The 26493-nt window shown below is 46.8% G+C and overlaps 1 protein-coding gene across 1 annotated transcript in view; it reads right to left on the reverse strand.

Moving 5' to 3' along the window:
• LOC126094751 (paired box protein Pax-6) overlaps positions 1–22635 on the reverse strand; it is a 244643-nt gene extending 222008 nt beyond the window's left edge. Inside the window, exons 1-2 of the mRNA XM_049909301.1 lie at positions 22448–22635; positions 17853–18033 (exon numbers count right to left, since the gene is read on the reverse strand). Coding sequence (XP_049765258.1) covers positions 17853–18033; positions 22448–22635 — 369 coding nt within the window. The remainder of the gene's footprint in view (positions 1–17852; positions 18034–22447) is intronic.
• Between the last annotated feature and the right edge of the window lie 3858 nt (positions 22636–26493).

Below are 26493 nucleotides of genomic sequence, written 5' to 3' on the forward strand. Positions count from 1 at the left end.
TAGGATGGAGGAAAATCCGACTAACCACACTGGCAAGAAGAGATGCCGATCGATGGAGGAAAAGACGGAAGGAGGTCGCAACGGATCACAGACCCAATTCTTGAAGGGGAGATGTAGTCATTTTCCTGTTGTTTTATTTTGAAGTGAACACTGTGATTCATAATTTAGCAACTAGCTAACTTCATACACTTGGGTGTTGTAATGCCAAATCACAACAAAAATTGTTATTTACATAACATCATGTATTTCACACATCTATGTGGAGAAAAACTAATACGTGATGTCCCATATAAGATTTTCACATAACCGTAGTAGAGACTGGCACAATTACCTCAGACTTGAAATCCGTATGTAAAAAATGCAGCCCTTCAGCAGACTGTGTCACTGCTACAGCATATAGCGCATTAAAAAATGTTAGTGTGCTGTCTTTTGTTGTCTTCAGTCCTGAGACTGGTTTGATGCAGCTCTCCATGCTACTCTATCCTGTGCAAGCTTCTTCATCTCCCAGTTTTTACTGCTTAGTGTATTCATCTCTTGGTCTCCCTCTACGATTTTTACCCTCCACGCTGCTCTCCAATGCTAAATTCGTAATCCCTTGATTCCTCAGAACATGTCCTACCAACCGGTCCCTTCTTCTTGTCAAGTTGTGCCACAAACTCCACTTCTCCCCAATTCTATTCAATACCTCCTCATTAGTTATGTGATCTACCCATCTAATCTTCAGCATTCTTCTGTAACACCACATTTCGAAAGCTTCTATTCTCTTCTTGTCCAAACTATTTATCGTCCATGTTTCACTTCCATGCATGGCTACACTCCATACAAATACTCTCAGAAACGACTTCCTGACACTTAAATCTATACTCGATGTTAACAAATTATTCTTCTTCAGAAATGCTTTCCTTGCCATTGCCAGTCTACATTTTATATTCTCTCTACTTCGACCATCATCAGTTATTTTGCTCCCCAAATAGCAAAACTCCTTTACTACTTTAAGTGTCTCATTTCCTAATCTAACACCCTCAGCATCACCCGACTTAATTCGACTACATTCCATTATCCTCGTTTTGCTCTTGTTGATGTTCGTCTTATATCCTCCTTTCAAGACCCTGTCCATTCCGTTTAACTGCTCTTCCAAGTCCTTTGCTGTCTCTGACAGAATTACAATGTCATCGGCGAACCTCAACGTTTTTATTTCTTCTCCATGGACTTTAATACCTACTCCGAATTTTTCTTTTGTTTCCTTTACTGCTTGCTCAATATACAGATTGAATAACATCGGGGACAGGCTACAATCCTGTCTCACTCCCTTCCCAGCCACTGCTTCCCTTTCATGCCCCTCCACTCTTATAACTGCCATCTGGTTTCTGTACAAATTGTAAATAGCCTTTCGCTCCCTGTATTGTACCCCTGCCACCTTTAGAATTTGAAAGAGAGTATTCCAGTCAACATTGTCAAAAGCTTTCTCTAAGTCTACAAATGCTAGAAACGTAGGTTTGCCTTTCCTTAATCTATTTTCTAAGATAAGTCGTAGGGTCAGTATTGCCTCACGTGTTCCAACATTTCTGCGGAATCCAAACTGATCTTCGCCGAGGTCGTCTTCTACCAGTTTTTCCATTCGTCTGAAAAGAATTCGCATTAGTATTTAGCAGCTGTGACTTATTAAACTGATAGTTCGGTAATTTTCACATCTGTCAACACCTGCTTTCTTTGGGATTGGAATTATTATATTCTTCTTGAAGTCTGAGAGTATTTCGCCTGTTTCATACATCTTGCGCACCATATGGTAGAGTTTTGTCAGGACTGGCTCTCCCAAGGCCGTCAGTAGTTCCAATGGAATGTTGTCTACTCCCGGGGCCTTGTGTCGACTCAGGTCTTTCAGTGCTCTGTCAAACTCTTCACGCAGTAGCTACTAACATAAAAAAGAGATGCCGTGGTCAGCATCTTAAAATAAAATTCGATGCGTGTCAACGAATTTCACGAACTTTACCTTTGACGATCACATGTTGCTTTCTTTACCACAGTGTTGTGGGGGATATATCATGATGTATACACTGCAGGGCATAAAAGGTGAAGCACCCAGAAGACGTAGTCAGATGTCAGTGTAACTTCCTACACGTACACACTATCGGCGAGTGTGTACATGATTATAGAGTTCCAATGCTCTGTGACAAGAACACCAGCCACCAGACTGCCTTAATGCTGTTCCACTTAAGTCGTATTACCATCACTGGTAGCGTGTATAGCGGGCGTGAACAGCGGCGAACATTGAGTGTTCACTGTGAAGGACATGGAGTGCCACGTAGTCGTATGAGACAGCGTTATCAGCAGTTGCCATGGACATCTCCATTTGGCCGCTAGTCGAATCGTGCAGTGTTCAGATTTGTGCGGCGCTGAGATGTGACAGTGTTCTGAAGTTGGACTGCATGGGAAAGTAACGGCAGGTATGTACATCTACATTTTTATTCTTCTACTTCTGCGTCTACGTGAGTACTGTAGAATTCACAATTAAGTGCCTGCCAGAGGGTTCATAGAACCACTTTCGAGCTATTTTCAAGCTCTGCTGATCCTCAGATTCTGGTCGACCGCACCTGACCATCACAAGGGAAGATCGCCGTTTTGTACACCAAGCACATCGGAACTCCTTCACATCTGCGCCTGCCGTCCGAGAGCAAGTAACGGTATCCCTTGTGAGTTAACGAGCATTTCGCTCTCATTTAAGTATATGGCGGAAAGAGTCAGCCTTCAGGAATTGTGAAATGAACCCTGTCGTCCAGCACCGGATGCCACAAAGTGCGCAGATTCACCACGAGATAGGGAAACTCACAGACGTCTATTGTCTATTGCGGCCTAAGCGCTGTAGTGTGCGAGTGAGACAGACCAGAACCTACGTCATGGGGAAACCCAGTAAAAGCCGTTGGTAGCCCAGGAGACGCAGCAGTGTTAAATATGGCGGACCTAAGATCGGCCGTAAAGAAGAAACATTTATAAAAACTATTTAATTCTGTAGCAATGCAGGGAATCAAGCCACAGTACTTTTAATCTGCGATCCTCCATAAATGTTCATGGTGATCCCAATAAAACTTGAATATTGATCATGTGTACAATGGTTTAGGATTTACTGTTAAAGTGAAATTAACAAGTTTTGTAACAAAGACCTGAATCCAAACGCTTCGGTCGATATTAACGATCGACATTTCATATAGAAGCGCACCATTAAAATGACAAAAATGGTTCAAATGGCTCTGAGCACTATAGGACTTAACTGCTTAGGTCGTCAGTCCCCTAGAACTTAGAACTACTTAAACCTAACTAACCTAAGTACATCACACACATCCATGCCCGAGGCAGGATTCGAACCTGCGACCGTAGCGGTCGCGCGGTTCCAGACTGTAGCGGCTAGAACCGCTCGGCCACTCCGGCCGGCTAAAATGACATACGTTATCAATATCAACTCTGCAGCTTTATGTATTTAAAAGGTATAGTCAATTTAAATTATCAGTATTAAAAGTATGTTGTCTCCGATGAACAATAGCGGTTGAAGACCACGTACCAAGTTCTAGGACTTATAAAGCCTTTGAGCCATTCACATATCTGGGAACGTAATCTGTACGCTTGGACTTTAGTCAACAGTGAGCACTGGGGCATCGCGTCAAACGCTTTCTGTAAATCTAGGGATATGGAATCTGCCTGTTGCCATCCATCCAAGGTTTGTAGGATGTCATGTGAGATAAGGCCAAGCTGAGTTTCGCACGAGCGATGCTTTCTGAACCCAAGCAAAAGTTTTTCTATCTCAAGAAAATTTGTTATATTCGAACTTGGAATGCGTTCAAGAATTCTGCAGCAAACTGATGTTGAGGGTAATGGTCTCCAATCATACGAGTCCGTTCTGTTACCTTCCTTATATGCAGGAGTCACATGTGCTTTTTTTTTCCAGTTGTTTGGAGTTCTGCCCTAGGCAAGAGATTCGCGATAAATTCAAGCTAAGTAACGTTACATCGGAAGAATGACGAAACGGTGCTTTGAAATAAGACAAGGACGTTTCCCATCTGCCGCAGCTGTTCTGATAGCTACTTTGAAACTCGGTGTGGTGCCTTAGTTGTCGTATTTCAAGGAACAGTGGTGACGGCGCTGTCTCTGTAGGGTGACGTCGCGTCGGCCTTTTCCAGCCGCTGCTACACGGCTCTTCCGAGGGGGAGGGGGCTGTCAAGGCAGGGAGAACCGAGGACATGCCGCGATAAGGACAGCGAATAAAGATGGCGGCGATACACTGATTGATGCGGCCGCGCTCCCCCGGCTCGGCTATAATTGGGTCCTGGGCGAGTGGCGAGTGGCGGCTGGGACAGGTGTTGCCCGCGTCGGATAAGGCGGCGTGTGTGGGCGCTGCGAGCACGCCAGCCCCACGCGCTCCGGGTCTCGTGTCCCACCTGGGCAGGCGATGCGCTCTTGTTTCAGCGTTTTAATCATCGGCAGTTCAGATAGTAAGGCTGTTGTCCCTCTCTACCTCTGAGCCGTTCTGGGTCTCGATGGTCGTCACACAAGGATATTCGACTGACCGAAGGCCACTGTATGTGAAAGTCGTCTTTGGGAGATTACAGGGCATATATAAAACTGCTATGGCCAAGAACAAATAATAATACACTCCTAAAAACGGGAACATGACTTTGGGTTTCTGCCGTACTCCACTGAGCAATAATTAAGAACTGGATATGTTACCAAATTAATCTTTATATTTCACCAGGATAGTATGTAACAAAACACCATTAAATTGTTAGTCATTTACTTATCACATTGAAAAGTCTGGTAAGTACTGAAAATAAAGTAGAAAGAATCATTTCCTCAGTCATCCTGGGAACTTTTCGTTGGACTTTGAGAGCTTCAGTAATGTGTATGCCCTCCTTTAGCGTTTATCACTACGTGACGCCTAAGTGGCATGCTCTGTACAAGTCTGTAGAGGACACACTGTAGTACCCATTCCCATTCTTCAATGAAAGGCCTTGAGAGTTCTTAAAGAGTCTGTGATGGAACAGGACAACCATGTCACGTGTGACAAGCATGACCATACATGCTTGACAGGGTTCAGATTGGGACTCACCACTGGCCGTTCCATTTCTTCAATGGTCAGGCTTTGCAAGACTTCACTGGTGACGCCCGCCATATGGGCCCTGGCGTTATCGTGCATGAGAATGCAGCCAGTGCCACCACTATATGGAGCAGCCACTACAATGTATTGTATGTTAACCGGGGACCTAGAAACGACGGAGAGGCTCCATCCCCGCCGCAGCCGCAGTGGTCCACAACCCAAAGACGACTACCGCAGTCCACTTCACCCTTCCGCCGCCCCACACCGAAACCAGGGTTACTGTGCGGTTCGGCCCCGGTGGACTCCCCAGGGAACGTCTCACACCAAACGAGTGTAACCCCTATGTTTGCGTCGTAGAGTAATTGTGGTGTACGCGTACGTGGAGAACTTGTTTGCGCAGCAATCGCCGACATAGTTAACGAAAGCGGAATAGGGGGAACCAGCCCGCATTCGCCGAGGCAGATGGAAAACCGCCTAAAAACCATCCACAGGCTGGCCGGTTCACCAGACCTCGACACTAATCCGCCGGGCGGATTTGTGCCGGGGACCAGGAGCTCCTTCCCGCCCGGAAAGCCGTGCGTTAGAGCGCACGGCCAACCGGGCGGGCAGCCACTACATGGTCATGAGGACCTGTTCGATTTACTGCCTGGCAGTAAGGCGACCATGGACAAGAACGCAATCTGAACGGCAGTCAACACTGATTCCTCCCCACATCATCACAGAACCTTGGCCGAATCTGTCGATTTCCTGGACAACATTTGGTAGGTACCACTCGCCACAGCGTCCGCACGCATGAACACGACCTTCTGAGGAAATCTGGACTCGTCTGTGAAACAACACATTTTGCCACTGACGAAGTTGTTAGTTGATGTCGGAACTGCAGAACTGAAGGTGAGCTGCGAAGTGTTGTCTTGTCAAGGTACGGGGGAAGGAGGGGGGGGGGGAGGGGTTCTAGGTCGTAAGGTCGTTTCTCGCAACCTGTTCCTTACAGCCTGATCGGACACAGCGGCTCCAGTGGTTCTTCCGATATCGTCTTGAAATACTCTGGCGACAGCTGTACGACGCCACAGAGCAGAGATGGCCTGTTATCGTTCTTAATGCGGGGTTGTAATGCATCAGCGACCTGTCTCCTTGTTGCGTGTCCACAACCCTGGATGACACATGGAGATTCATTAGCATCTGCAACAACACAACCCAAAGTACAGGGCTATTACAAATGATTGAAGCGATTTCATAAATTCACTGTAGCTCCATTCATTGACGTATGGTCACGACACACTACAGATACGTAGAAAAACTCATAAAGTTTTGTTCGGCTGAAGCCGCACTTCAGGTTTCTGCCGCCAGAGCGCTCGAGAGCGCAGTGAGACAAAATGGCGACAGGAGCCGAGAAAGCGTATGTCGTGCTTGAAATGCACTCACATCAGTCAGTCATAACAGTGCAACGACACTTCAGGACGAAGTTCAACAAAAATCCACCAACTTCTAACTCCATTCGGCGATGGTATGCGCAGTTTAAAGCGTCTGGATGCCTCTGTAAGGGGAAATCAACGGGTCGGCCTGCAGTGAGCGAAGAAACGGTTGAACGCGTGCGGGCAAGTTTCACGCGTAGCCCGCGGAAGTCGACGAATAAAGCAAGCAGGGAGCTAAACGTACCACAGGATGGTGCTCCACCGCACTTCCATCATGATGTTCGGCATTTCTTAAACAGGAGATTGGAAAACCGATGGATCGGTCGTGGTGGAGATCATGATCAGCAATTCATGTCATGGCCTCCACGCTCTCCCGACTTAACCCCATGCGATTTCTTTCTGTGGGGTTATGTGAAAGATTCAGTGTTTAAACCTCCTCTACCAAGAAACGTGCCAGAACTGCGAGCTCGCATCAACGATGCTTTCGAACTCATTGATGGGGACATGCTGCGCCGAGTGTGGGAGGAACTTGTTTATCGGCTTGATGTCTGCCGAATCACTAAAGGGGCACATATCGAACATTTGTGAATGCCTAAAAAAACTTTTTGAGTTTTTGTATGTGTGTGCAAAGCATTGTGAATATATCTCAAATAATAAAGTTATTGTAGAGCTGTGAAATCGCTTCAATCATTTGTAATAACCCTGTATATCCTTCTTGGAACAAACAGACCGCCATTGCAACTTGCTCTGCGTTGAGATGTCGCATTTCAAGTGCTCGGTTGAATATAACGTCCACAAATGATAACTACCGCCAGTGTACCTCACCAGAGAATACTGGGACACCGGTACTCACTTCTTTCTGAGTGGATCACCTGAAATGTAACGGGTAACAGAGTCGACAAATGGCGAACGACTTCATTTACAGTATATATCGCAAGCGAAGATCTCAAGCTATGCAATAAGGCCACAGGCACCGCCTGAATGAAAATAGATTTAACGTACCGCACGTTCACACACGTGATGCCCTAATTGTATTGAACAGTGTGTATTCCTTCTGGCTGAAATTAAGTAAGAAGGCCAAGAATCGTTCAATAAGACTGACTGCCTACGTGGCACAAGATTTCGTGTAAGAGTAAACAGACACCGACAAAAGAGGTTCACTTGTGCGGCGCTTCGATATATATCGAAAGCGTGATTTTTACCTCTTTGCATCTGTAGCCAAGCAACGGTCTCCTTCGCGTCCCACTAAGAGGAATGAACCGTCTCTCCTGAGCAGACTTAACGGGGATGCGCTTGAGCTCGGCCTCATTCATTTACTACCGATACCGAAAGGATGGCCATCCAAGTGCGAGTGCTGGCACTTATCAAGGTCATGGACATTACGAGCGTTTGCCTAGATTATGTAACATATGGAGCAGTTGTAGTCTGCGATACTGCCTCAGATGCCTGAGAAGCAGGTCACTCGGATTTGGTGGAAACGACCCTGGAATGTGACTGGCTATTTGTTGTTAGAGAATTCACGAGCAAAATGGAATTACTGAGGCCTGGTTGGACTTGTTGGATGAGCACATAGTGTGGAGACCGAGTGAACTGCTATTTGAACTACCCGCTATGCCGTAGGGGTCCTTGTATTGCGTGTTTCAGATCTGAGCTAAACCTGAGTGTATTCCACGACTTTACCAGTGCATTGGTAAAGGTTTATGTCTGTTCATTTCATTGTAATTCGCCTCTGTCGCTTTTCAGCCAGGTTTCTAACTTATGACTATTATTAGTGTTCGCCTTGTGTACATTTACCACTTAGGATAAAATTTATTCCTTGCTGTTTTAGTTGAAGGCTGGTTGGTGTTCCCGTTTAAATTACATTTGTACATTCTTTTACATAAATAGCCTGAGTAGTTGCAATTAGACTCAAGCAGTGTTAACTATTTCTGTCTCTCTGTTTTTAAATTTTAATTATAGCCTGTATTCTTTTACAGAACTAGGCTGAGAATTTATGATTTAGGTAAAGCCGATTTTGCTCATTATTTAATAATTTCTCACTGGTTGTTTTGAATTGCTGGACTTGCAAGTTTCAATTTATGTTTTGAATAAGTATTTAATGATGTTACTTCTTTGGAACAAGGGTAACTTAAAGCGTTCCATTTTGTCCTTTTCTAGTACCGCCTGAATTTCATTTTGTTTTTTATTTTAATAACTGAAATTTCTTCTGGTAGCCTTACTGAGGGCTGAGTTCCACACTGTGCTTTATTGAGATAATTTTCGTAAAGGCTCTACGCAAGTTCACATTATCGAACATCAACTGAAAGTTGCTCAGTTTGCAGTTATTAAACTTGGTGTGTGCTTCTTGCGTTCTTTGGGGATTGTAAATTTTTCCGTGTTTAAAAGAGAAAGAAAACTTACTTCCTTACTAACTTGTTAAATAAAATTAATTTAAATTATTGGATTATATGCTGTATTGTTGCGTCGTAGCACCTTACCACTTCTAGCTCCCAGCTTGCTACAATATTTGAGAGATGAAGCCAAAATATTTGATACAAGCGAGACATTAGAATGAACACTGTGCAGGCAAAGAAAGCTTTCTTCTGTTCCGATTCACGGTATTCTTGTAAAAATGAGGGGTAGATTTTGAAACCGTACGTCAACAGCACAATCTTTATATTTGGAGAAACAACGGAAAAGGAGAGCCTAGGATTAGTATGAATTGTTGAGAAAAACCAACGGTATTAAGAAAAAATGGAAAACCACTCCACGAAGAAGGAATATGTTCTCATAAAAAGACGAGCGTTTCAGATAAGCAGCAGATTCGAATCGAGGCCAGGCAGAAATCTTTTTTCACTTCGTAGACCTTACATGCCGGCCGCTTTGGCAGAGCGGTTCTAGGCGCTTCAGTCGGGAATCGCGCGACCGCTGCGGTCGCAGGTTCGAATCCTGCCTCGGGCATGGATGTGTGTGATGTCCTTAGGTTAGTTAGGTTCAATTAGTTCTAAGTCTAGGGGACTGATGACCTCAGATGTTAAGTCCCATAGCGCTCAGAGCCATTTGAACCATTTGAAGACCTTACATAATACATTTATAAATAGCCAAAACGGAATTGGAAAGGAGAAGGAGGTGAGAATAACTGTAGGGGCTTGAACACATCATTTTACGTAACACTGAATGTCAAAAATGTTCACAAATTGAAGAAGAAAAAGGGGGAGTATTAGTAGTATTAGTTGGAGACTCTACCACGGACACCCGTTAAGCCGCTTGTGAATTATAGGCGTAGATGCTATTGCGAGAGTTATACGAAGTTGTAATGATTAGATGGTTAGAATAGATGGAGGACGGCATCAAACCAGTCGAAATTAGAACAACTTCGAGATTCGCACATATTTTCCCACTTACAGGTATTCACTTTGAGTATCATTCAAACCCTTATCGATGTAGGAGATGTCACATGTCGCTAACGATACTTTAATCTGCTCTATCAGATATTGATTTCCATATGAGAAGGTGTTAATGCTCCGACTGATCTATCTGTATGCTGAAGCTATTAGTTCGCGGGATCACCATCAGATGGCATCCTGTCTCTCGCAAAAACAGCAGCAGCTCTGGTGTAAGTATCAGTAGACCTAAGCGACAAGATCGTCCGGCGTGTATCACGTGGGCATCCCGTGTGATCAGCAACAGCGAGATAGCCTATAAGAAGTTTCTGGAGATGTGGCAACATCCTCTACACAGCTAACATGCTGCAGGGATCTGCCTCCATTCATCTTACTATGCCTACGACACCGCTTCCTTCTGTCGGCCCCTCCAGATACACCTTAATAACTTTTCCTCCTAGTGTAGTCTCTGGTACATGAAAACTGATCCCGTCTAAACCCAGGCGATAATCACTGTACATACTTCCTGACAAGTCTGTCACCCTGACCTCCACTTCATCATTCATGACCATGCTATTCATCTCACTAACGCACCGAAATATCTTGGACTATCTCTCAATGATGCAAACTATGCAAACTAACATGCCAACCCCTTTTACTAACCATCCAAAAAATGGTCTTAATAGACTGAAATTATAAAACTACTAACAGGCTGTACAACTGGCTTACATCCTTTAACAGTCCTGTACACCTAAAAACACTTACTTGTCACATGCCAACGCAGTCTTGATCTACGCACTTCCAAAATTTTTCAACTTACTATAAGTCCAAGAACACCATAGCACTCAGCATCCCCTTCCGTATCCACATCTCTTCTCTAACACTTAGCCTCAACTACTTGATTAAATTCCCCCTTACTTAAATTGCTCTTACATCGTAAATTCTACACATCCCAAAAACTCAAAGATCACAATCCCGTTGTCTCCAATCCTCTTCAATCATAGGATGCTGCCGCGGGTAGCCAAAATGTTCAATCGCAGCTTCACGTCCTATCGCAGCTTAAAGGGGCTCTCTCTTCCTCTTCATGGAAATTGGCCTGATGTCTACCCATGCTACCAGAAATAGTCCTAGTCCGCACATCCTCTCCTTAGATCATGGCTCCAGCCCGCTCCCAGGCTCCTGATCCATGTTCTCTTCTCCCTGCTCCAGCCTCCACTTATCTGTACCATTTCCCAATCCAACATCATCCCCCCCCCCCCCCCGTCCCAGACATGGCAACCGACTTATCTGTGTTGTCCTCTCATACCTCCATCAGGCCCTCTCCTCCTGCCTACACAGAATGTTCTGGTAGCTGATCTTGAGGGACTTGATGAACATGTATCCGGGTTTCTTATTTACTTATTTTTGAGAAAATCGCCTTTGTTGTATTTCAAACACGTCATTTCAATATTTTGACGCTGAAGAGAACACAATCGGTGTTGTTTTAACTGCCAGCCACACTCCGCCTAGCCGGCCGCGGTGGTCTAGCGGTTCTAGGCGCTCAGTCCGGAGCCGCGCGACTGCTACGGTCGCAGGTTCGAATCCTGCCTCGGGCATGGCTGTGTGTGATGTCCTTATGTTAGTTAGGTTTAAGTAGTTCTAAGTTCTAGGGGACTGATGACCATAGATGTTAAGTCCCATAGTGCTCAGAGCCATTTGAACTCTTCGCCTATATCGTGCGGAGGGTGGGAGAGGGGGAAGAATGAAATAAGCACTAAGGGAAAAAAATTGAAGAACGAAACAACGGCTAAACAAGTGCACTGCAGTAGGCACGTCGCAGTCTTCAGAGAGCCTGCTACATGATCGGAAATAGATTGCCACATGGCGCCAGAAATTCAACGTCACGAAGATTCTTACAAGAAGAGAAGTCGCATCAAATCCGGTCTGGGATTGTGGGAGGGTGGCGAAATGTCTGAGATCCGGCACAGCTCCTCAAACCAACACTTGTTATCTGTACAAGAAGCCTTCGATCACGCACCGTTATCATTGCAGCACAACGACTCAGCATTCTTATTGTGGAGTACGCTCAAAAAGTGACTTTCTTTCGGTACTTGGCCCACGAGGGATTTGGCTTGTTTCTGGTTTTGGTTATCCTACCAATCTACATCAGCACTCCACTTGCTGGTTGGACTGCCCGCAGATTCGAAATTTTGTGCTACTGCGGTTTTTTACGACTTCGGCTTGTGACTTGTGGCTCGGCAGTTTCTCTACTCTACGGAAGCCACCAGACACTAGTGTTTCTATCGTGACGATGGAAAACGCTATACTAGTTGTGAAGCGATTTTTCTTTTTCCACTTTTATTAAGCCAAGCACTGTCATTTCCAGCCAGTAAATCATCATTATTGATAATTTACAAGTTTACTCAGTTTTTATGTATATACGTGTAACGTGAACACCGAGAAAGTGTTGTACGACTATGGATGCCGCGGGTGAGTTCGGCCAGGGTCCACCCCCGTCGCTTGGGCCGGCTGACGTATGGCGGCGATCTGGCTCTCATTACAAGCGTCCATCGGCCGGGCGCAGCCCCTCTGTTGACATTATGCGACGATAAAGAGCGAGGGTCCCCGGGGACGCATTAGGAGGGCGAGACGGATGCGTCTTTGATTGCCTCCGCTTCGCGAGTTTCCGGTCGCCAGCCACTTGCTGCTGCCCGCCCCGCCCCTTCCGCCCACGCCTACATACTTTGCCGTCCCCCGCTCCCGAGCAGCTCCGTGTTCATCGCCGTTAAGTGACCAGCGCGGGGGCGAGCCGGAATGTCGCCGCCACGCACTGCCGTGAGCTGCCCCCAGGAATGCGCCTAACATTAAGTCGGCGCAGTGTCCTCGCGTAGCTGCTGCAAGCAAATGTATGCGGTGCATATCGGTATTTGAAATGTAACAACATTTGTACACGTGACAGTAGAAACGTAACGTTACTTATGTAGTTTCGTCCAAAAATCGCGGCGTCACACCAAAAGTCGGCAACGCACATCGATTTCACACACATGAACGATGACCCACTCCAATCCGCAAGGACGTATGGTAGACGCTGAAGAAGACACGCCCACTCAGCATATCAGTGCCCTCAAACGAGCATGGAAGCCCTGTGTCCCACTTCGTGAGCACAGCTAAAACAGTCAAAATCATTGATTAGGATTAAAGAATTATTCAACTCTCAGACGGAAACGTACTTTTGTAAATGTTGAACATTTTGCTACTAGCGAAAAGTTTGTTAATTAGTACATCAAGTGATGCTTTAATTGTCAGTGATAGATGTAAATTACACTACTGGCCATTAAAATTGCTACACCGAGAAGAAATGCAGATGATAAAAGGTATTCATTGGACAAATATATTATACTAGAACTGACATGTGATTACATTTTCAAGCAATTTGGGTGCATAGATCCTGAGAAATCAGTACCCAGAACAACCACCTCTGGCCGTAATAACAGCCTTGATACGCCTGGGCATTGAGTCGAACAGAGCTTGGATGACGTGTACAGGTACAGCTGCCCATGCAGCTTCAACACGATGCCACAGTTCATCAAGAGTAGTGACTGGCGTGTTGTGACAAGCCAGTTGCTCGGCCACCATTGACCAGACGTTTTCAATTGGTGAGAGATCTGTAGAATGTGCTGGTCAGGGCAGCAGTCGAACATTTTCTGTATCCAGAAAGGCCCGTACAGGACCTGGAACATGCGGTCGTGCATTATCCTGCTGAAATGTAGGGTTTCGCAGAGGTCGAATGAAGGGTAGAGCCACGGATCGTAACACATCTGAAATGTAACGTCCACTGTTCAAAGTGCCGTCAATGCGAACAAGAGATGTCCGAGACGTGTGATCAATGGCATCCCATACCATCACGCCAGGTGATACGCCAGTATGGCGATGACGAATATACGCTTCCAATGTGCGTTCACCGCGATGTCGCCAAACACGGATGCAACCTTCATGATGCTGTAAACAGAACTTGGATTCATCGGAAAAAATGACGTTTTGCCATTCTTGCACCCAGGTTCGTCGTTGAGTACACCATCGCATGCGCTCCTGTCTGTGATGCAGCGCCAAGAGTAACCGCAGCTATGGTCTCCGAGCTGATAGACCATGCTGCTGCAAACGTCGTCGAACTGTTCGTGCAGATGGTTGTTGTCTTGAAAACCCCCCCACCTGTTGACTCAGGGATCGAGACGTGGCTGCACGATCCCTTACAGTCATGCGGATAAGATGCCTGTCATCTCGACTGTTAGTGATACGAGGCCGTTGGAATCCAGCAGGGCGTTCCGTATTACCCTCCTGAACCCACCGATTCCATATTCTGCTAACAGTCATTGGATCTCGAGCAACGCGAGCAGCAATGTCGCGATACGATGAACTGCAATCGCGATAGGCTACAATCCTACCTTTATCAAAGTCGGAAACATGCAACAACGTTTCACCAGGCAACGCCGGTCAACTGCTGTTTGTGTATGAGAAGTCGGTTGGAATCTTTCCTCATGTCAGCACGATGTAGGTGTCGCCAACCTTGTGTGAATGCTCTGAAAAGCTAGTCTTTTGCATATCACAGCATCTTCTTCCTGTCGGTTAAATTTCGCGTCTGTAACACGTCATCTTCGGGGTGAAGCAATTTTAATGGCCAGTAGTGTATCAGGTACTCGTATGACGAATGATTGTATCAAGCTAAGTAAATGTTTTTATCGTTCATGTAATAAAGTGAACAAATATTTATCCGTTGTGGTTGAGATGCGCTATCTTCCAGAGCAATCAAAGAAACCACAGTTATGACCGGACAATGTTTTTTTTCGGGTCATAAAAACTTACATATTATTCACGGCCATATCAAATGATGTGCGTGTCAGTTATAAATTCTCTATGATGTGAAAAGCGATGTGGATCTAGAAGGCACAGAACTTCATGAATATTTCAACTCTGATTAAAATGTCCGTGTGATCTCCATAGGATCCAATATCTATGCCACCTCGCAGAACACAGGTCGTCATACGTACGTGTTACAGATACCAGACGCTAAACGACCACAATTCCTGGCTTCAGCGATCTGTCACGAAATAGAAACTTGGAGCTGGTCGACTGTCCAAAGAGCCTACAGTACCTCTGAGCTCATACCTAGATGTATCTGTTACATACATGTGAGTGATGCATATCCCTTGGACGATAAGCATATGAGGGCACAATATATACACTCCTGGAAATTGAAATAAGAACACCGTGAATTCATTGTCCCAGGAAGGGGAAACTTTATTGACACATTCCTGGGGTCAGATACATCACATGATCACACTGACAGAACCACAGGCACATAGACACAGGCAACAGAGCATGCACAATGTCGGCACTAGTACAGTGTATATCCACCTTTCGCAGCAATGCAGGCTGCTATTCTCCCATGGAGACGATCGTAGAGATGCTGGATGTAGTCCTGTGGAACGGCTTGCCATGCCATTTCCACCTGGCGCCTCAGTTGGACCAGCGTTCGTGCTGGACGTGCAGACCGCGTGAGACGACGCTTCATCCAGTCCCAAACATGCTCAATGGGGGACAGATCCGGAGATCTTGCTGGCCAGGGTAGTTGACTTACACCTTCTAGAGCACGTTGGGTGGCACGGGATACATGCGGACGTGCATTGTCCTGTCGGAACAGCAAGTTCCCTTGCCGGTCTAGGAATGGTAGAACGATGGGTTAGATGACGGTTTGGATGTACCGTGCACTATTCAGTGTCCCCTCGACGATCACCAGTGGTGTACGGCCAGTGTAGGAGATCGCTCCCCACACCATGATGCCGGGTGTTGGCCCTGTGTGCCTCGGTCGTATGCAGTCCTGATTGTGGCGCTCACCTGCACGGCGCCAAACACGCATACGACCATCATTGGCACCAAGGCAGAAGCGACTCTCATCGCTGAAGACGACACGTCTCCATTCGTCCCTCCATTCACGCCTGTCGCGACACCACTGGAGGCGGGCTGCACGATGTTGGGGCGTGAGCGGAAGACGGCCTAACGGTGTGCGGGACCGTAGCCCAGCTTCATGGAGACGGTTGCGAATGGTCCTCGCCGATACCCCAGGAGCAACAGTGTCCCTAATTTGCTGGGAAGTGGCGGTGCGGTCCCCTACGGCACTGCGTAGGATCCTACGGTCTTGGCGTGCATCCGTGCGTCGCTGCGGTCCGGTCCCAGGTCGACGGGCACGTGCACCTTCCGTCGACCATTGGCGACAACATCGATGTACTGTGGAGACCTCACGCCCCACGTGTTGAGCAATTCGGCGGTACGTCCACCCGGCCTCCCGCATGCCCACTATACGCTCTCGCTCAAAGTCCGTCAACTGCACATACGGTTCACGTCCACGCTGTCGCGGCATGCTACCAGTGTTAAAGACTGCGATGGAGCTCCGTATGCCACGGGAAACTGGCTGACACTGACGGCGGCGGTGCACAAATGCTGCGCAGCTAGCGCCATTCGACGGCCAACACCGCGGTTCCTGGTGTGTCCGCTGTGCCGTGCGTGTGATCATTGCTTATACAGCCCTCTCGCAGTGTCCGGAGCAAGTATGGTGGGTCTGACACACCGGTGTCAATGTGTTCTTTTTACCATTTCCAGGAGTGTACATAAAGAGACAGCATTCTCGAAACGAGACGATTTCCGCATGACTCCAGATGGACGCAAATATAACTTCTCTAGAAGGTACTGCCTCCTACTAGGCCCTTTAGAAATTTATTCGTATCAGATGCTGAAAAACACGGTCGCCATGATAAAAATACTCGCCCTTGAAGTCAATAAATTAAGAGCGAGTATGTGAGTCCCTACTCTCTGTACTCCACTACATCGCAAGAAGCACGTCGAGGCTGTTTACCAGTGTTATACCAGACCATGCTGCGCTCTCTTTTAAATGACGTGATGAAGAGTTCAGACCCAATGGAATGTTTATTTTCCAGAATGCAAGGAATACAGAAGTTAGTTACAAATATAGCTATCGCAAGAAACGTACACCGACAGAATGTACGAAAGTCACCACACGCTGTAGTACCCTGCTAGACGGGGAACCGAGTCTGTGGTTGGGACGCTCTTGCGGAGTGTAACTTTTCCAGAGCCTGGGGCTCTTGCTGAGATAAGATGCTTTTCGCACAAGCATACAGACACACTAAAGATGTTCTTCCTATCCAACAGTGCAGCGCAGCGCGCTGTAGTGTGTGACACGTGATACTAGGGATTAGGTTTAATATATGATGAAAGGCTGAAAAAACTGCGACCATTCACATTTTTTTTATAATAATTTCGTTTGCCTTTACCAGGCTATTTTGCCCGTCTTCAGACGAGGGCTGGGTTAGGTTGGAATGTGACGGTCTGGTTGAGAGGTGGCGAAGCCAACGAATGTGAGAGCAAAAAAACGTGATTGTGGTCACAGACTGATCTGTAGCTTAGCCTGAGGTCAAGATTAGGTTGGAAGGTGACAGTCTGTGGGCTGGTGAAGCTAATGAATGTGAAAGCAAATATCCTGGTTGTGATGATAGACTAATCTGTGGCTTAGCCCAAGGTGTAGGTTAGGTTGAAGTGTGACAGGTGCAAACAAAAACAATACCTGGCATGATTTGTTTATCCGCACAAGGCACTCTACGACAGCTGTCACGAACTCTAGGTTCTTAGTCATTCTATGTGGCAGGTGAGGCATTCTTATGGGAACTTACAGACTATATGCCCAGACCACTACCCCTTTAGGAGGATCAGAGGAAGACTAGCCCGTCATCAGCAGGCTGAACAATCTTTCCTTTTCCTGCCTACCGGAAACTGGCTCTGGTGTTCACAATAGCAAGCAGGAGGAGCAAACACTAGCGGCCAGCAAATGATATGTTACATACATTAGAGTGCGGTGAGCATGCTCTGCTGTTGGACGGTGACATTTCGTAGTCAGTCGTAGAAGACACTAAAAGAGTAGGGAAATGCGGGCCAAAGTCGAGTACTCACGCTCGGGATGTTGTCGTTGGTGCAGACGCCCTCGGAGAGGAGCCGGTCGCGGATCTCCCAGGCGAAAATGGACGGGCACTCACGCTTGTACTCGGCGATCTTGTTGACCACGTTGGAGGTGGCGACTCGTGGCTTGGAGCCGCCGATCGCTCGCGGCTTGATGGAGCCCGTCTCGTAGTACCTGCCGTGCAAACCAGAGGCGCTGCAGCCGGGCGCTACACACAGCTGTACTGACCAATTACAAAGGCGGAACTATGAGTTCCACGTCCCGCTGACGTCGAGGTCATTAGAGACAGGCAAGAAAGTGTTGTCGAAATAATCGGCCGTCGCCTGCTATTCGCAAGGTGTGATTTAGGGATGGCATGTGCATCGGTTTTTCTTGTTTCCTCATGCCCAAAAAGCAACATCTGCTCTCTGATCAGTCTTCATCTGAACTAAATTCCCTTATCTAATGACCTCAACGTCGACGGCGTTAAACTGAAACATCTCTACCATCCCATTTCCCACTTCACTAAGTTCAAAAACAGACTTATTTTATTATCTAGGTCGAAGACTGCAAGGATGGGAACATGACTCAGTTTGAACGTTGAGATTGAGAGCGTACCGCACAGAACCGGTGGATAAATGTTTCCACGTTTCATTGTGGTGAATTTTGGAATTAAGACGACAGAGATATGACGGTCAGCCGAAGAATCGCATTTTGTAAGAAAATCGGAAACATCTGAACTTAATGGTACGTCATACTATGAAGTGTTATTTAGGTACTCACTTATTCACTGTGTCACATAATGCAAGTTCCCAAAACTACTTTAAAATACTGCCTATCTGTAGAATGAAGTTCAGCCGATGGAAAGAGCCTTAGTACAAAACTTCTATCGCTTGTATATATGGTACATGTACTACCACTAGTTGAAATTGGCAAATTTGTAGTGGTTATAGTCTTCTCGTATTAGTACTAACAGTAGTGGTAGTAGTAGCAGTAGTAGTAGTAGCAGTAGTAGTTGTAGAAGAAGAAGATGAAGTACTGTATAGATGGCACGAGGTAGTAAACTCCTATAAGAATTATACTGATTGTCTACTACTACTGTCAATGTACTACTAGTAAAGATTTTCCACCTTACACATTCTACATACTATTACTGCTATTATTACAAGCATTAGTGGTGGAGCAGATGATAGTGGTGACTGTTTTAGTAATAGTAGCATTAGTAGATGTACGAGGACTATACAGAAAGTGAGGAACGACTGGTCTCGAAATGGAAACCTCTGTGAAAATCCGACGAGGCTTTTCACAGACGTTTTTGGCAGTGTCTCTAATATGCCCGTCGATCGCATCAAGACGCTCTTTTCAGTTGTGAGTGCACTGTGAGCGAGTAAAGGTGCCTAGAACTACGATGTCTCCCGCCACGTAGGAGGCCCGGTGAGAGGCTTCGCCTTAATGAATGCAACCCACCTAACACAGCTGCCACGCACTTCCTTCTTCATGGCAATTCTCAGCCGCACTCTGCAGGGGCAGTGAAGACGCTCCTGTATCCTTTTCGATGGGAAGTGTTCGATCACCCACAACACAGCCCTAATTGGCTCGTCCTGAGTATCATCTCTGTTCACATAAAACGCTGGATATGCACTTGGGCGCAGGCTACGTGCTGTACACCAGCGTAGAGAATTATCGGAAAGCACAGGCGGCTGACTTCTATGACGATGGTGTTGGAAATTTGGTATAACGCTCAGACAAATGTCTAAGTCGGAGCGGCGACTAAGTAGAGAAGTGCCTGGAAGGTGTACCTAAATGTGCAAAGAAAACAGTTTTGATTTTCCTGTGGTTTCCATTTCGCGACCGACCGTTCCTTACTCTTTCCTTCGTGTAAGTACTTTCGTTACTACAGTCACTTGCAGCTGTAGTAGCAATAGTACTAGTGGTAACAGTAGTAGTAGTAGTAGTAATAGTAGTAGTGCTGATGGTGGTGGTGGCAGCTGAATGAGTAGAGATACAGATACTTTCATTACCATTATTTGCAATAATAGTAGTAGCAGTTAAGCTGGCCGCACATTAGTACTGCTACTAGTAATACTACTGGTACTAGTGCAAGCAACAGTGGCGGTGATGATGCTGCTGCTGTTGCTGCTGCTGGTGGTGGTGGTGGTAGTAGTAGTAGTTGCTGTTGTTGTTGTTGTTGTCATCGTCGTCGTCGTTGAAATAGTAGTACTAGTAGCAGTGGTAGTATGAGTTCATTACTTTTGTCACTTGCGCAAGTAATGGTAGTAGCAATAGTAATAGTAGTAGTAATGGTAGTGGTGGCAGCAGCTGTATGACCTGCTATCATTACTATTACTTGTAATAATAGTACTAGTACTTAAAGCAGTCCGCACCCCCATTACTGGACAGACACAAAGTTGGCTGATACTGTTTAGCAGTGAGAAACAGGAGACTTCCACCCTGAGTGGCACTTTCAGAAAACGCTCTGTGGACAAGCGAATCGAACTCAACACATTTACTGTGTTTCCCTATCCCCTGAACCACGACGAATCGGAGTACGGACAGCAGTTGTATTGCGCTTGACCGCTGTGCAATTCCCTGCCTCGACAGCAGACGCAATATGCCGTCCGCAAACTCTTGGAGTTAAAGATACGTCAGTGCAAGACAGAACATGAGTTAAGATTTCTGTTTGCTCTCTAGCCACAAACAGAAATTCGACACACGTTTTCTCCTATGAAAAAGCACCTCATTGTGTGTCAGAATCCACAAAGAGCTTAAGAACCGTCACACGAATAAACAGAATAACAACTCTGTTACAGGAAAATAGACTTCACGTGCTCCTTGTGTCAAAAGCAACATTTCTCAATATCTAACCGGCAGATTCTCCACTGTGGCCCTCGCCACTGAAGTCTGTAACTCGATCCCAAGAGGGAACTGGCTTCGATCACTCCCGGCAGGGCCGGCTTCGGTGGCCGTGCGCTTCTAGGCGCTTCAGTCCGGAACCGCGCGACTGTTACGGTCGCAGGTTCGAATCCTGCCTTGGGCATGGATGTGTGTGATGTCCTTAGGTTGGTTAGCTTTAAGTAGTTCTAAGTTGTAGGGACTGATGACCTCAGATGTTAAGTCTCATAGTGCTCAGAGCCATTTGAACCATTTTTGAACTCCCGGCAGGGCCGCGCGGGGTAGCTGCGCGGTCAAGGGCGTCTTGTCACGGACCGCGTGGCTCCCCGCGGCGAAGATTCAAGCCCTCCCTCGGGCATGAGTGTGTGTGTTGTCCTTAGCGTAAGTTAGTTTAAGTTAGATTAAGTAGTGCGTAAGCTTAGAGACCGATGGCCTTAGCAGATTGGTCCCATAAGAGCTTACCACAAATTTCCAAAATTTACTCCTGGCAGGGAGTGGTCTCGATCGATCCGTGGAGAGCAGTCCTTGCTCGTGTCATACTCCACTCCCTCCCGGACTTGTGGCGTCTACGAATCCCAGTCGCCATTACAAAAACATCACCTCCCTCTGCATGGGATATGAATCTGGTAGCCAATCACCTGAAGCTCATACTCCTTTCACAAGATTTTCTGGAAGGTTTCGCTTCCCTTCCTTCATCCATAGCACTCCGCCAGAGTCGCCCGCATCTCGTGGTCGTGCGGTAGCGTTTTCGCTTCCCACGCCCGGGTTCCCGGGTTCGATTCCCGGCGGGGTCAGGGATTTTCTCTGCCTCGTGATGGCTGGGTGTTGTGTGCTGTCCTTAGGTTAGTTAGGTTTAAGTAGTTCTAAGTTCTAGGGGACTGATGACCGTAGCAGTTAAGTCCCATAGTGCTCAGAGCCATTTGAACCAACTCCGTCAGAGTCAAAAATGCGTCTTTGCTTTTCGGTGCGAATGGTTCCCTGGGGCTTCCTCAGGGGTCAGCTCGTGAACATCGTTTGTCACCCCACGCATACCTTCACACTAAAAGGATGCCCTTTCGCCTTCTTCACCCTCTGACGCTCTTCTTCCGCGGATACTATTCTGAATTTTTTTTCCGTTTCAACAGAGAGCGTCCTGCGTGCTCTGTCTCCATCGCCATCACAAACCAACTCCGACACGCTCTGCTCTCTCTCTCTCAGGGCAGCAAATGTCCACCCCCGTGGAACACAACAAGTCTCTTCCCAGCCAATCTTTAGCTGATAGCGGCATCGGAGGAACAAGCGTCTCACTTCGTCTTTTGTGTTAGTGTCTGCCCTAATAAACTCCCAGACATGCAGTATTACAGTAATCGTTAGTACAGGGTGCTAACCATCATCATCCAATGAAATGGTTAATAATCCGACTGTGCAGTGCAAACAGTGATCTAATATAAATATACATTTACAGGAATATTAAATGCATGGTGGTAAAGTCGTGATGCCATACAATGTAATAGACTTTGCGAAGTACGCTAATTAGGGATTTAACTTGAAACCCATCTAAACTAGAATGTGACCAGAGTAAGAGAACCCACTGCCAGGTCTTGTGATTCGTCCGTTAGCATATTTCTAGTTATAGTCACTTGAAATCCGGTGGGTATTTTATTGGCTCTCAAAGAAGGACAGTGGATCGTGAAGGAGAGATGTCCTGGGCTGGAAGGAGAGCGGAGGGGGCACTGACCTGCCCAGGATCTTGGAGACGCATCCGTTGGAGACCTGCAGGATCCTGGAGATGTCGCAGGGGCGCGCGCCCGAGTGCGCCAGCTCGACGATCTTCTGGCGCGTCGAGTCCGGCAGGGGGCGGCCGTTGACGTAGACGCCGCCCAGCTGGTTGATGCCACTGTGCCCTGCAGCAGAGCAGCCAAACATGGCAGTATGGTGGTGGTGCGGGTGCTGGTGGTGCGACGCGGCGGCGGCGGCGGCGGCTGCGGCGGCGGCGGCGGCGGCGGCTGCCGACACGGCGGCCGCGCTCACGCCCGGCGCCGCCCCCGCGCCGGGGCCGCCGCCCACGCCCTGCAGCGCCGCCGGCTCCTCCTCTGCGGCAGACAAAAAGGCGAGAGCGCGCGTTAGCCCCGCCGGCCGGCGCAGCCGCCACCGCCGCCGCCGCGCCGCGACGCCTCTTCGTTGGTGACGCCTCTCACCTCTCACCTGCCCCGACTGCTTGCACAAACAGCTCGTATTCCCTTTGCGTTAAAAGCTTTCTGCAAACATGGACATCATTGCTCCCACTCTAAAATACAAATTGCCTTAAACGGTCGCATAAATGTGACTAGTTAAATCAGTTTCTATTTTTAAGTGATAAAGGGTCCGGGTTTAGCCTGAGCTACAACGTTCGCGTCTAAAATTACTACCTCTTATTCACTAGTATGCTAACCGCTCTGTGATTTCATATAATAATAATATCCCTCTATGGCACCGATCGAGGTGGCGCAGTGGTAGCACACTGGACTCACATTCGGGAGGACGGTGATTCGAATCCACAACTGACCATCGCGACTGATGGTTCAAATGGCTCTGAGCTCTATGGGACTTAACATCTGAGGTCATCAGTCCCCTAGAACTTAGAACTACTTAAACCTAACTAACCTGCGGACATCACACACATCCATTCCAGAGGCAGTATTCAAACCTGCGACCGTAGCGGTTGCGCGATTCCAGACTGAAGCGCCTAGAACTGCTTGGCCACAGCGGCCGGCATCGAGATTGAGGTTCGCTTAAATCGCTTGAGGCAAATTCTCGGATGGTTGCCTGGAAAAGAACACGACCTATTTTATTCCTCATCATTCACCAGTCCGAACCTTGGCTTCGTCACTACCGACGACGACGGAAAGTTAAACCCTCATCTTCTTTCCTTTCTTCATATCTCATAGTACAACGCCGATCAGTCAACAAATGCCCAATCATATTCATTCACGAAAGAAGTGGCTCATGTGAAGGATTCGTGCCTACTGCTCGTCATTTTGTGAGGCTTATAGGAAAAACAGTCATGCTTTCGAGTGTGTGAGGGGATGAGAGCATAAGGAAGATGTTCCGGTGGCGGACGCTACAAGAGTGGCTTTGTGTATCACGGAGACGTTTTTTGTTAACATTTCGAGATAGGTTCCTGCATGTTTCCCTATAAACCATATTATCAGATATATCCGGAAAACCATAGCTGGCGAGGAATTCACCACCAGATGTCATGAGAGACTGACAAACCAGTATAGACTGTTGTCAGCCGAGGAAAAGCAACATCAGAATAGGTCGGCTAGGAGTGCTCACTGACTTGGAATGTGGACTAGTCACTGGATGTTACATGAGTAACATATCCAAGTGCTACATTTCAAGCTTTGAAAAGCTGCAGAATCGACTGTTGGTGATGAGACTGTGAAGTGGAAAGTGCTAACCTTATATCAGACAGACCTCCTGTACTGACGGATAGTCACCAACGAGTACTGCGGAGAATGGTTGTAAAAAATCGCATGAAATCAGCGGAAAGAATCACTCCTGATTCCAAAGTGCTACCAGCACTCCAGCTGGCAAGGAGTTAAAAATAACGTGTACATTGGTCCAGCAGATCCTCATAAGCCACACATTTCCGCAGTCAATACTCAGCTACGCTTGGGATGGCGTAAAGAGAGACGCCACTGGACAGCTGAAGACTGGAAACCAGTGGAGTGATGAATCACCCCACAGCCTGTGGCAATGCGATGGAAATGTTTGGATATGGCGAATGCCTGAAGAACATTATCTGTCATCATGTGAAATGTCAACTATCTGTTACGGAGGAGGTGGTGTTACGATATAGGGGTATTTTTCGTCGTTGAGGCATGGTATCCTTGGAGGAGGTGGTATTACGATTTAGGGTTATTTTGCGTTGTTGAGATATGGTATGCTTACTGCACATAACAAAATGCTAAATGCGGACTGATATGAACACATTTTGCTGCATTGTGTACTATGTACAGTAGAGTAGCAGTTCGGAGACGGTAAGCGTTTATATCAGCACGACATTGCACTCTGTCATGAAACAACATTTGTGAGGCAATGATTTGGAACAAAAACATTCTTGAAATTTGCTGTCCTGCCCAGAGTCCTGACCTAAACCAAATGGACAGTTTTTGGAACGGGTTGGAACGTCGTTTTCGCTACAGACCCCAGTGTCCAACGTCAATACTTCTCAGATTTTGACCCTTGAGGAAGAATGGACTGTGGACTACCAGTTCTCCAGAGACATTCAGACGCCTCGTTGAAAGTGTCCCCAGCAGAGTCCAAGCTGCCATAAAGGCGAAGCGTGGGCAAGTCCCCCCTCCCCCCCCCCCCCCAGGTAAAGTCCAGAAATAGGCGTCTGGATACTTTTGATCAGATAGTGTACATTTCACGAAGTGACCACGAGATGAGAACAGGACAAATGAGATCTCACATGGAGGCTTATGCACATTTGTTCTTCGAAAGTAGAATGGTGTGGAGTAAGAAGGGATGTGAGAGGGGTGGTAGAGATTGCCGGAGTGGCCTCTCTCACACTCTGTAAGGTGGCTAGATTCAGAAATACATCCAGACACCTCATCAGTGAACTAAGGATTTCTCTCCGATGACAGAAGAAGGAAAAACTTTTGCTGTATCAGGAGTGGGCTATGGTTGTTTTGGAAGGAGAGACGGAAAGAATACGGGCTTACGCCTTTAATAGACCCTTCCAGCACAGCCCTTGGCAAAATTAACGGAGCTATTGGTAAATTAAACAATGCGTGGCCTCCTTTGGTACGTGATTTGTGAAAATGAGGGAAATCCCAAAGCGATGTCCCAAAGCGACGCCTGAAAGCGGCTTCTGGGCAGTGCCGTAACCTATCGCCCCTTCAATCAAGGCATTTTGGCGTGCTAGTTGGATACCTACACGCAATATATCACAGAATGGGGTGACGCAGTAGTTTTAGGACCACTGAAAGGAAGCTCAGTGAAGACTGCCGAAGGAGATGGGTGACGTATTTATCATTTGTTTTTGCGATTTTAGGACACTGTAGGAAACATAATTTTCAACGACCGGCCTGGAATCTGAATCACCGGTCTCCCGAATAGGAGTCCAATAATTTATCTTTGCGCCCCTTCGTTCGACGTCCTATTTTGGGCGATATGTGGTTCAACTCTCAGTCGGACCGACACGCTTTAAGATTTTCAGGATACCTCTAAAACAGTGTAGCTGTGGTGTTCGTTGCGGCAGAGAAACCACGGTTGGGCCATATCCGATCACCATTAAATATAACCATGGGGCTTTAATAAATAAATGCCGTTTCTGCTCATTTCCGTAAAAGTGCTAGAGTTCGCAAAGTTTCTCGCTGGCAAGTGCTGGCAAGTGATGCCACTGGATTTGGTATTAAACTGTCTATCTATTTCTCTACAAATTAACCTGGAAAGTCAGACAAAGCGAATAATTAAACACACGGAATCGTGCAACAATCAGACACACATCGACGCATAACTTTGCATGTGGACACAGTTTAGTAAAATCAAAAAATACATCTCGTTTCAATGATATAAGTATGAGATATGCTCTTTATTTCGCAAGCAGTTGTTCCGTCTGTCAATGGCGCATGTTGTCAAGTACAACAGTCACACAAGTAATTTCTGATGCCTGATCGACGACAGTTTATGTTCTCGTATTTTTATTGTTGTCATCCCACCTTTTTAGAATTAGTTTTGGTTGCATTAGATCGTACTCTTGTTATTTGCTGGTTTGCAGGAATGTGTAAAACA

The sequence above is a fragment of the Schistocerca cancellata genome, chromosome 8, assembly GCF_023864275.1.
Source record: "Schistocerca cancellata isolate TAMUIC-IGC-003103 chromosome 8, iqSchCanc2.1, whole genome shotgun sequence".
NCBI classification, from domain to species: domain Eukaryota; kingdom Metazoa; phylum Arthropoda; class Insecta; order Orthoptera; family Acrididae; genus Schistocerca; species Schistocerca cancellata.